At 40.5% G+C, this 12,065-nt stretch overlaps 1 protein-coding gene across 5 annotated transcripts in view; it reads left to right on the forward strand.

Moving 5' to 3' along the window:
• The window catches only part of PTPRF (protein tyrosine phosphatase receptor type F), a 528,476-nt gene that overhangs the window by 478,812 nt on the left and 37,599 nt on the right, over positions 1-12,065 (forward strand). For all 5 annotated transcript variants that reach the window (XM_081322272.1, XM_081322271.1, XM_081322273.1 and 2 more), the window contains 3 exons: positions 204-355; positions 6,496-6,611; positions 10,426-10,523. In XM_081322272.1, the coding sequence (XP_081178398.1) occupies positions 204-355; positions 6,496-6,611; positions 10,426-10,523 (366 nt within the window). The remainder of the gene's footprint in view (positions 1-203; positions 356-6,495; positions 6,612-10,425; positions 10,524-12,065) is intronic.

The raw sequence follows: 12,065 nt of genomic DNA on the forward strand, positions 1-12,065 counted from the left end.
TCCTGGCTGTTGTACTTCAGATTTTTTGCTTAGCAAAGGGGAGACAATTGATTTTGGTTTTAGTATCCAATGGTTCCATGGTTGTTGCTCAGAAAAATTACAGGTGGACCTCCTGGAGTTATTGGGCAGAGGATAAGAAAAGAATAATAGGAGAAGTTCTTTACTTTCATTGTCTGTGTCTACTCTTCTCTCCCATTCTCTAGAAGAAGTATGCAGCCAGTCCCTATTCAGATGAGATTGTGATGGAGGTATCACCAAAGCAGCAAGATGAACCAGAGATGCTATGGGTGATGGGGCCTGTCCTTGCAGTCATCTTGATTATCATTATCGTTATTGCTATCCTACTCTTCAAAAGGTAAGTAGCAACCTATACTCATAGTGACTATGCTGCCATATTATGGCAGCTTAAACGGGCTTAAGTTCTGCACAGAAACTAATATAATGTTAAAGCCAAGTGTCATGGTTCTGACAGATGAAACTCTTTAAAACAACTTTGAGGCATTGTTTACCTTAAAGAATCTTTTATTCGAGAAACAAAACATCAGCACTACATAGTTAAAGCCAAAAACTTAATTCCCCCCCCCCTGGGCACAAAGTAGCAAAGCACAATTCCCTCCTCCAATTAACAGTCATAAATCACATTCCCCCATTAGCTTGAAGTGTGGGCTTTCTCCCCAGCTCTCCAGCCCACCAAATCTTTATGAGCTCTGGGCCACAGTAACCTTGATTCCCATGGCTGAGTTATTATTGTTATGACTAACTGTACTGTCATCCACATCCCCCCTCCCAGCATCATCTAACTCAGGGCTTTTCAACCTTTTCACCCATTGTATCACTTTTAGGATATGGCAACATCCGAGTACCACCAGTCACCTAGCAAGGTGTCAAAAACCTGATGACCAAAAAAAGAAAAGAAAAGAGTGATGAAGTACAGATAGTCCTCGACTTGCAACAGTTTGCTTAGTGACTGTTCGAAGTTACAATGGCACTGAAAAAGTGCCCCCCAAGCCACAGCCAAGCAAGATGCCTGCCTGTCTGGCGGTGCTCTTCCTCCTGTCCGAGGTTTTCATTGTTGTGAGCATTTCTGTTGAGGATTGGCAGTGAGGGTGGGGTGGGAGGTTTGGTTTTTATTCACCCCGTCTGCTGGGTGGTTACAGCAGGTTTTGGTCACTTTACATGACCCTGGGACACTGTGACAGTCATAAATATGAATCAGTTGCCAAGCATCTGAATGTAAATCACAAGACCCTGGAGATGCTGCAACATTCCAGCTGATCGGTGCTTCTTCTGGGCTCAGCAGAAGTGCCAGGATCAGCGCCGAGCTCCACCTGGAGCCTGGCGCTGATCATGGCGCTTCCGCTGAGCCCTGACAGTCCTGAAAAAGCGCTGATCCTGGCACTTCTGCTAAGTCCTGACAGTCCTGCAGCTCCAGCCATCTCTCGCTCAGGCTTGTGCGGTGCTGCCACCAGTTCAGCTCATTCCCCTCCCCCGCTACCACTTTTCTAGAATGGTCGCGTACCACCTGCCAGGTGCCAAAGTACCACAGGTGGTACCCGTACCACTGGTTGAAAAGCCCTGATCTAACTCGAAAAGCGAAAGAGAAAAAATGGCTACATTTCCATCTGTTGTCAAAGCAAGAATATCCGATGTTAGCAGCGTTGACACCAAGATGAAAGTCAGCGATAGTTTAATTCTTTGCTGACTTGTAGGGCAAGAGTGGAAGGGAGATAACAGTCCATGCATTTCATTTTGGAATGGAATGAATGAACCTGTCAACATTTAATAAACTTTTTGTGTATATAAGTAGTTCTCAAGTTATGACCACAATTCGGATCAGATTTTTTGTTGTTAGACAAGGTGGTTGTTAAATGAGTCATGTAAAAGTTGTTAAGCGAATCACTGCAGTTGAGTGAATCATGAGTGAATCATGCAGTTGTTATGCGTATCCAGATTCCCCTCATTGACTATGCTTTTTCAGAAACTGACTGGGAAGGTTACAAATTGCAATCTCATGATCCTGTTATGCTGCACTCTTTGTAAATATATACCAGTTGCCAAGCACCCATATTTTGACGATATGATAGCAATAGCAGTAGCACTTAGACTTATATACCGCTTCACAGTGCTTTATAGCCCTCACTAAGCAGTTTATAAAGTCAGCATATTGCCCCCAACAATCTGGGTCCTCTTTTTACCGACCCCGGAAGGATGGAAGGCTGAGTCAACCTTGAGCCAGTGAGAATCGAATTACCAAACTGCAGGCAGCCAATAGTCAGCAGAAGTGGCCTGCAGTACTGCATTCTAACCATTGTGCACCACGGCTCATGATTATGGGGATGCGGGAGCATCCCGATACTCCCATATTACACCCCTCCTGTGTGAGCTGCATTGGCTACCAGTTGTCTTCCGGGTGAGATTTAAAGTGCTGGTATTTACCTTTAAAGCCCTACATGGCTTAGGCCCGGGATATTTGCAGGACCATCTGCTGCCGGGGACGACTTCCCATCGCCCAGTGCGCTCACACAGAGAGGGCCTCCTCAGGGTGCCGTCGGCCAGACAATGTCGGCTGGCAACCCCCAGGGGGAGGGCCTTCTCTGTGGGAGCACCAGCCCTTTGGAACCAACTCCCCCTTGAGCTTCGGATGGCCCCAGACCTCCGGTCCTTTCGCCGCGACCTCAAAACCTTTCTTTTCCATCAGGCTGACCTGGATTGACAATGGGTTTTAAAATGTTTTAATTTTTAACTGTGTAGTTAATTTATTTTGGGGCTGTTATTTAATTCTTTTTTAATTTTTGTATTCTTGTTTTTACTGTTGTTAGCCGCCCTGAGTCCTTCGGGAGATAGGGCGGCATATAAGTCCCATAAATAAATGAATGAATGAATGAATGAATGAATGAATGAATGAATGAATGAATAAAGCTGCAGCATTTATTAGTGCAAGGACCAATCATAAATCACTTTTTTCAGTACTGTTGTAATTTTGGACAGTAGCTAAACAAATGGTTGTAAGTTGAGGACTATCTATAATGGGAATGAGCAGCTTCATGTAAGCGCTTGGTTAAATTTCATAGATTGTTATTGCTTAAATTATATATCTATCGCCCAGAAGTGTCTTACCCCCCATTAATTTATTGAAAGGCTTGGTGCTTTAATCCAGGAAAATACAGAAATTTGTGTGGAAAAGCAGAAGGCCCTATCATGGTTAGTTGTGACCATGTTCTTGGCAAGAAGGTCCAGTGTTATCTGCTTGTGAGGGCAAAGTAGCAATAACTTGATTCATTTACAGCAAATGCAAAGTCTTCCATCCCTTTTTAAAGCAATCTACCATAATTTTCATGCATTCATGCTGGAGCCCATCTTCAGGGAACAAGAGAGAAGTTGGGCTGAAGATGGGCTCCAGCACAAGTCCGAAACCTCAGAAAACAAAACCTTTGGTCCCAGTGACTGACCCACATTAGATCCTACCATAATTTTGCTCTAAATAAATATGCATGTTTCCAAGGTGGAGGGAAAGAAAGTGACTTTGGGTTATTGTATATATGATTAGTATCTTTGAATAATCCTGGTTTTCTCTTTTATTTCTGCTCTCCGTGGATCTAGCAAACAGGAAAGGTAGTTAAGCATCTTTCTCTTTTTGTTGTGTATGTTGAGATCCAAAATTTCATATTGCTAAAACCAAAATACTCGCTGCTCAAACCAGCCTGGTTTTTTATATTTCTCTGCCTTTCTTGCCATTGTGCCATAGTTCCTCCTCCTTTACCTACTTTGTGTCATTGTTAGAGTAAATAAATAACTCCACAAATAAGATGACCACGTTTAGGGAAGAATTGGTATCCTAAAGTTTGTTTACTTATGTACATGTCCACAATGAGAAAGTTTGGCTAAGAACGTGGTATGTTTTATTAATCAGTTCAATAAGCCTTGCTCTGAATGATTCCATTTTCATATTATCAACCAAATTTCTTCTAACTTGACTGCTAACTTTGTTACCTGACTGATCATTTGTAAAACAAAGTAATTCTATTATAGTAGAGCAGAACTGACTTTTAACAAAAATTAGAGGCCAGAACAAAGCATCTTGGCATTTTTGCATATATCTGTACTTTTCTTTGGGTAATGAATTCAGATTGATGAAATACTTTTTTTCTGACAGGTGGCTGCTTTATAAATTATCTCCTCCCAACCTACACTACAAATATATAAACATATATAATAAATGTGTTGAACAGATTTCATCCCTGTTATGTCATAGAAAGTGATTTTTTTTATTGAAAAGTTTTAAAATACATTTTATCTTTAACAATCCCCCCTCCCCCTCCCCTACCTATCCCTCCCTACCCCTCCCCCCCTTTCCCCCCTCCCCCCCCCCGACTTCCCAGAGCTAAGTACAGGGTATAAAAACAAAGAACAATCATAAACATCCATATGCTACCAACAATAAATTCTTAAATCTATCACTCTCTAGCTCATATAAGATAACTACAAACAATACTAATATTTCATATAGAAAGAAAAAAAAAAGAAAATAGAAAGGAAGACTTATTCAAATGCTAAGTGAAACTTTTTAGTCCCGTATTTCTTCTGGATATATTCAATCCATTTTTTCCACTCCATAATATAACGTTCTTGCGAATGATCTTTCAAATAAGCCGAAATCTTTGCCATTTCTGCCAGGTCAGAAACCTTTAAAGTCCATTCTTCTATAGTCGGCAGTTCCTCCTTCTTCCAATACTGACCTATTAAAAGTCTTGCTGCTGTAACTAAATTTAACATCAACTTAGTGTCCACAACAGTAGCATCTGTAATTATACCCAACAAAAAGAATTGCGGACAAAACTTTATCTTTTGCTTGAAGATCTTCTGCATATTCCATCAAATTTTTATCCAAAAAGCCTTGACCTTTTTACAAGTCCACCATATGTGAAAATATGTTGCATCTTCACCACCACACCTCCAGCATTTTGGCTGATAGTTCGGATACATACTTGCAAGCTTTTTAGGATCTAAATGCCATCTATAAAACATTTTATAAAAGTTCTCTCTTAAGTTTTGAGCTTGTGTAAATTTTACGTTCCTCACCCAGATCTTTTCCCACGTATCCATTGTAATAACTTCTTGGATGTTCTGGGCCCATTTTATCATACAGTCTTTAACCAGTTCTGTTTCTGAATCAATTTCTATCAATGCAAGATATATCCGTTTGATATGTGCTGGACCCTGATTTCTAATTTGCTTTATCAAATTTTCATCAGTCATTGCAAAACCAGTTTTCTGATCTTCTTTCCACCTGGCCCGTAATTGAGTATATTGAAACCAGGTTTGAACAATCTTCTCATCTCGCAAGAAATTATACGATTTTAAACACCATACACTTCTTTCCAAGCTTAAAATCTCCTTATACGTGGTCACGTCATGTTTGAAACCAACATTTATGTTTTCTGTTGCGTGTTTTGGAATTGCCCACAATGGTATCTTACAGTCTAACTTGTATCTATACTTCTTCCAAACTCTCAACAATGCCTGTCTTAAAATATGCACTTTAAACACATTATCTACCTTCTTATCATACAACAAATATGCATGCCAGCCCATAGAATGTGATTTTAAAAAACATTAACAGCAAGGCATCTGCCTGAGGCAACCTGACTCTCACTAATTCCTATAAGTTGCAAGTAGTTTCCTGTCATGCAATTTTGTGGTACTTTTTTCCTTTTTTAAAAAAACGGGCTTTTGTCATCAGGAAGACATTCACTCACCAAAATGTCCTATTTGCTTTGTCGTAAGAGTACATCAGAATGCCTTTACTGTAGACAAGAGATTTGAACAGCAAGTCATGTGCACTTGCATGCATGCGTACCTATCCCACTAATACACACACACGTACGAGTTGGACTGGCTGAAAAAGAAACTTTTGTAACATGCATTACGTGAATGCTAAGAAGAAGCAGCACCACATGGAGTCATGTGGTTTAAAGTGACCCCACCAATAATATTTCTTGCCATCCTAAAATTTCCTGCAGATCTATCCCCTTTAATTACTGGACAGGTTCTTCCCTGCTTAATTAGTGAAATCTACTAGGATAAGAGCCTAGGGTGGCAGAACTATGGACATAAATATAACCCAAAGAGACAACAGTGTATTTTATTATGCTATTAACAAATGCCTGGGGGGCCTTCAGCCATTCAAGACAAGTATTAATGGACCAATAAAGTTTACCCTAAAGACCCTTTATCCTTGTACATTACAACTCTTCACATTTTACATAATTTTTAATACAGAGAATCTTTTGTATTCTTCCACCATAGGAAATAGCCCCTTAGAAAGGAGTGTGAAGAGAAAGAGGAATGCCAAGTTTTTGTCACTATGTTCCTGTCAGATAGAAGGCTTTAATAGTCCTTTTGCTTGTTGCTATATATATTGTTGCGACTGTTGCCAGGATCTTGTTATTATTTCCCAAATTTATCTTATATAAGCTTCTCTTTCTTTTTCCTTAGGAAAAGGGCCAATTCACCCTCATCCAAGGATGAGCATTCCATTGGCCTGAAGGACTCCTTGCTGGCTCACTCCTCTGACCCTGTTGAAATGAGGCGACTTAACTATCAAACACCAGGTGGGCTATAGTTGTATTGTCCCAATTACTGTAAAGATACTTATCCTTCATATTATGTGTATCTCTTCACTGGATGTACCTATCATACTAGATAGGTGAGCCAAATGAAAGTCCAACCTGCTGATAGATCAGACATCAGATTGGCAGGTTTAGTAGGCTGGCTCCTGATTGGTTCCTGAAGTGTGCCCTACCTTCTGGTTCTTATGACATGTTATGTTATTAGTTTCTGCTGACCCTCAGCAAAGCAGAGCCTCTTCATAAGGCAGCGTTTTCTAGATTTATTGCTTTTTGGAGGTTATTTCACTCTCATCTGAGCTGTTTTGATTTGTTTTCTCATTTGTTCTTGCAAAGTCATTTGCCATCCTGCCTTCCTTAGGTGGTGGAATCCATGAAGCATTTAAGCCATTTTAATAATTAAAAAAGGACATATTTGGTTTCCAACACATCAAGTTGGGGCATTTTTTTCCTAAATGATATTTGCGGTGGGGGGGGAAGCATTTCAAGGTAAGATCTGCAAGTTTGTTTATGGCTGCATGTAGCCCGTTCTTTCTCCACAGCTGGACATGATTACTTCACTCAGGTCATCTTAGAAACAGAGTAGAAGTTAGGGTTATTCAGGTTATATAGATACAAATTTTATGACTACAGAATATGAACAAGTGCAGTTTAGTTATTGTTTCAACATATAGTTTGCATAGCTGAAGCTCATCGTAAAGATGAAAAAAATGACATAAACATAACAAAAAGGCATGTTAAAACAAGGGTGAGCAATTAACTTTCCCAAGGGGCCACATGAAAATGGACTGTTGGACAGAGGCTGGACCAATAAGACTGTGAAGTTGCGTAGACATGCACTCACACACACACAACATAAATTGAAAACAGTAGCAGTCGCCTTCAAAATAGAAGTAATGCAGTTGTACTGTGTGCATGATGTACACTCATCTACATTTGATTTCTGATCTCTGATCGACCTCAGACAGACCGGACAGGGACAGCCAAAGGGCAAAATGTGTCACAGAGTCCATAAAATGCCCAGGTCTGTGTTGAAAGATACAGTTTGAGGAAAACAGATTAGTTTTTATGTTCAGTCTGGACCAGAACTTGTGAGTCCCTGCTCCCATTCTTTGCACCACTTTATTAGTTGATTTTCAAGACTGATACTTTTGTTGCAGTCTAAACAACTAGTTGCCTCCATCTAATCTCACCTTAGGTCAGGGGTTCCCAACCCCTGGTCCATGGTCCGGTACTGGGCCGTGGCATGTCAGAAACTGGGCCACGCAAACAAGCAAAGCCGCCATCCACAGGATGCAGGCAGCATGGGAAACCACGTCCCGTCTGGTCCATGGAAAAACCTCTCTCCGTGGAACCAGTGCTTGTTGCCCAAAAGGTTGCGGGCCACTGCCTTAGGTTGGGTTGAATAGCTACTTACCAGACGGCCACTAAACTGTCAGCAGTCTGGTAGTTATAATCTTTGGTAGCAACTCTTAAAGTAAGAAAGGTCTTGCTTAGTATATAATGAATTAAACTGCTCTAATTCAGTATAAAGCTTTCTATCTTAATAGTTTCTACTTTGCAAAAAGTTCTTACATGAGTTGTCAACTTCTTTACACTCCTATTCTTTTTCAGCTGAGGCAGGTTTGGTAACATTGCTGTTATATGATTGAATAAACTTTGACTGCACTTTGGTCACAAGATTCCTGCAACCAAGAATGCATGGTCTTGAAAAAAGGCCAAATCATTTATCATAAGATTTAAGACAATCCTAACTATTGTTACCTGAGACAAAAATAACATTGGTGATAAAAATTACCTGTAAATTAATCCTTGTTGTAACTGATACCATTTAAATACTGTACCTACTATACTTCCATATGTGTAACTTCCTTATGTGTGGAGCTAAAATTGTTTTCCTCAAACTTGATTTTGAAGTTGGTGATGAGGACTTTTGTATTACCTTTTGACCGTCTTTTATTCCTTATCTTTGCCTTCAGCAATAGTAATGAGATTTCTGTTGTTACAGGTGCCAGTGGCCCCAGTTGCCCGAATATATCAAGTTAGTTTTCTTTCCACCAGCTTTGCTTTTTTCTCACTCCACGCAACTCCTTCTTTCCCATCTTCTTTTGTTCATGAAGGTCCACCTCTCACTCACCACAGATTTAGTAATATCATGAGCACTTTCTAGTGAGGCAGGCAGTTTCATCAACACAAGCTTTTGATGATTCTCACATAAGATGCTCCAGCATGCTCGGGAAGAAAGAAAAAGAGTTTAAAGGTTTACAATCTTCTAAGCAGTTGCAGTCAGAAATCTTGAAGTTCCTAGCTGGGCTGAAATATGAAATTGTAATCCTTTAATAAAGCTATGAGGAGCTAATTTGCAATATTTTGTGGAAACACTTACCACCAAAAATTAGTCCAGTAGGCCTAGACTTAATCATCCCCTGAACTGCACTTCAGCTTTTATTCTCTTGGCAATACCTTGCTGAAACATTCTCCGTCCAAGTTTCCTTGCTCTCTTTTTCTTTCTTTCTTTCTTTCCTCCCATCTTAAACAGCTTCAAATAAAACAAGCATTATTCTAGTGATATTATGATGTTATGTAGGCAAAGAAATATTTGTGAATTGATTGGCCCCATCGGGTTGTAGAATTTGGTGTTCACGTTCGAAAGAGGAAAAGGAAATGAAAGTTGATGCTTGAAGAATTACCAAAGAACAAAGGAAAAATTAGATGTCGGGGGTGGAAACAAAGCCTAGTATTATAATGAGACCACAGTTTAACAGACTCCTATTTTGTAAATTTCAGATATAGTGGACCAAATTTCTACCCAGGAATTCTTTTCTCCTCAGGTGGAAAAAAATGACAAGTGCATTGCACTCAAAAGTAGTCTAATTAAGCAGTTAAATTTATGTTGATTTTACCTTGATTTTACATCTTTTATCATCTAGACTGCATAATTTGTCTAGAAGAAGGCTTCGAAGTATAGCTTCTCATTTGTCATTATGCAAATGATACATACAAATGATATCCTTTGTATCAATTTTGTCATTTATGTCCATTTAGATTATTTGGTGGGCGATATCATTTCCTAAACAATGTCATTCGGCAAATGACAAAACTTGCTTCAAATGGTGCAAACTGTCCTAGTGAGGTACTTTCACATTAAATGGATAGGATACCATCTCTTCAAATGATTAAATAGGGTTTTACTGAATTCTGTAAGTTTGTTTTGTTTGGCTGTATATTCTCACCCAGAATGTATACTCAAGAAAGTTAATACGTAATCTTTCCAAATGATAAAGATTTATTGATGCTTCTTCAGTGGAAGTTTAGCTTCTAATACTTACGACTTGCCTGCCCATCACTTTATGATAAATAAGCTGTTGAGAGAAACGCAAACTGTTCCTCAAGCATCTGTTCACAATTTCTGTTTCTGCACTGTACTGCATATTGCTGATATGAAATGAAGACACAGTCCTATTCTTCAGCAGCTTTGTGCTTTATTGCTATCCCTGCAACCTTATTTTAGCCTAAGGACATGTAGGGGCATCTCCTCAAGTCTTTTCACTTTTTCTAGGCTATTGTTATATTTGGAAACCACATGGTTGATTGTTGTCTCATCTAAGCATGAACAGATACTTTCTGCCTTTGTACGAGCACCGCATGCCACATTGACTTCTTCATGTTCCGTTCACTGTGCTACTGTTCTACATTGCCATCAGCTCCACTATGCACATATGAAAGAAGATCTCTCCCTTTAGCTAAACAATTATGCTTCCTGATACTATGATCCCCTCTGTTTTGTTTGATCTGACAGGCATGCGTGACCATCCTCCTATTCCAGTAACAGACCTTGCTGACAATATTGACAGACTGAAAGCCAATGATGGACTGAAATTCTCCCAGGAATATGAGGTAAGAAGACTGGGAGTGAGGTTGGCAAGAGAGGGGACAGTTCAGTGTTTGTTTTTTTAATTTTTTTAATTTATTTATATCCTGCCTTTTATTATTTTTACAAATAACTCAAGGCAGAAAAAATATCCAACACTTCTTCCTCCTCCTATCTTCTTCACAACAACCCTATGTGGTGGGTTGGGTTGGGCTGAGAGAGAGTGACTGGCCCAAGATCACCCACCTGTCTTTCACGGCTAGGACAGGACCTGAACTTATAGTCTCTTGCTTTTTAGTCTGGTGCCTTAACGACTAGAACAGGGGTCGGCAACCTGAAAAAGGAAAAAAAGCCACTGGGAACCGGTTCCATCACACATAAAAAAAAGTGGGAGCCGCATTTTGGTTGCCATTTTTTTTTATGTGTGATGGAACCGGTTCCCGGTTGCGCAACGGCGACGACCCGTCTGCAAAGCTGCTGCTTTCAGCAGCCTGCAAACGTGCCGCGGCAGCTTTCTCAAAGAGTGGCGCCGCTGCCCATTCCGAGAGGTGCGCGCGCACCTCTCCGAACAACCGTAGGTGCATGCGCACCTCCCCAAACCTTTGGAGAGGTGCGCGCGTACCTCTGCGCGAACGGGCAGCGGCGGCGCTCTTTGAGAAAGCTGCCGCGGCCCGTCTGCAAAGCTGCCGAATATGGATATGATTATCTTATTACACAGTCAACTACAACATACAGTTACTCTTTTTTGGGAGCTTTGCAGACGGGCCGCGGCAGCTTTCCCAAGAAGCAGCGCCGCTGCCCATTCCGAGAGGTGCGCGCGCACCTCTCCGAACGACGTAGGTGTGCGCGCACCTCCCCAAACCTTTGGAGAGGTGCGCGCGTACCTCCGCGCGAACGGGCAGCGGCGCCGCTTCTTGGGAAAACTGCCGCGGCCCGTCTGCAAAGCTCCCAAAAAAGAGTAACTGTATGTTGTAGTTGACTGTGTAATAAGATAATCATATCCATAGTCACAGTTTATGAAAACCTACTGTTTGACTGCTAGTTACACCACTCTCAAGTCTTCTAATATTCACTTATTTCCTCCTAGCTCAGTCATGACTCTGGGTGATTTACATAACATAGAAGAATAAAAATAGCACAATGATACAAAACAAAAGCCGAATTGAAAATTTTCTAAAAAAAACATCGCTCATACAATAGATGACTTTACTAAATTCTAAATGCCCACAAAACAGTTTTCAACACCTTACTAAAGTGGTGTTCCAGGCAAAAGTCAGGTGTCATTGTGTTCCAGTGTATGAGGGTCTCCACAGAGAAGAGCTGTCTTCAGGCGTTTGTCCTTCTGAATTGTTGCAGGAATGCATTCCTGCAAGCATGAAGTGACTAGGTAGATTTCATTTGGAGGAGGCCATCAGTAATATATCCTGGAACAAAAATATGTAAAGTCTTAAAGGTGAAAAACAGCTAATTGAATTGGAGTTGGGAACCTATTAGCAATCAGTGCAATAATTAAGGAACAGGTACATATAGTACTTAAAATCAGGAATTGCCTTAAAGTCCTGAACCTC

Source organism: Vipera berus (assembly GCF_964194415.1).
Source record: "Vipera berus genome assembly, chromosome: 3".
Classification (NCBI taxonomy): Eukaryota; Metazoa; Chordata; class Lepidosauria; order Squamata; family Viperidae; genus Vipera; species Vipera berus.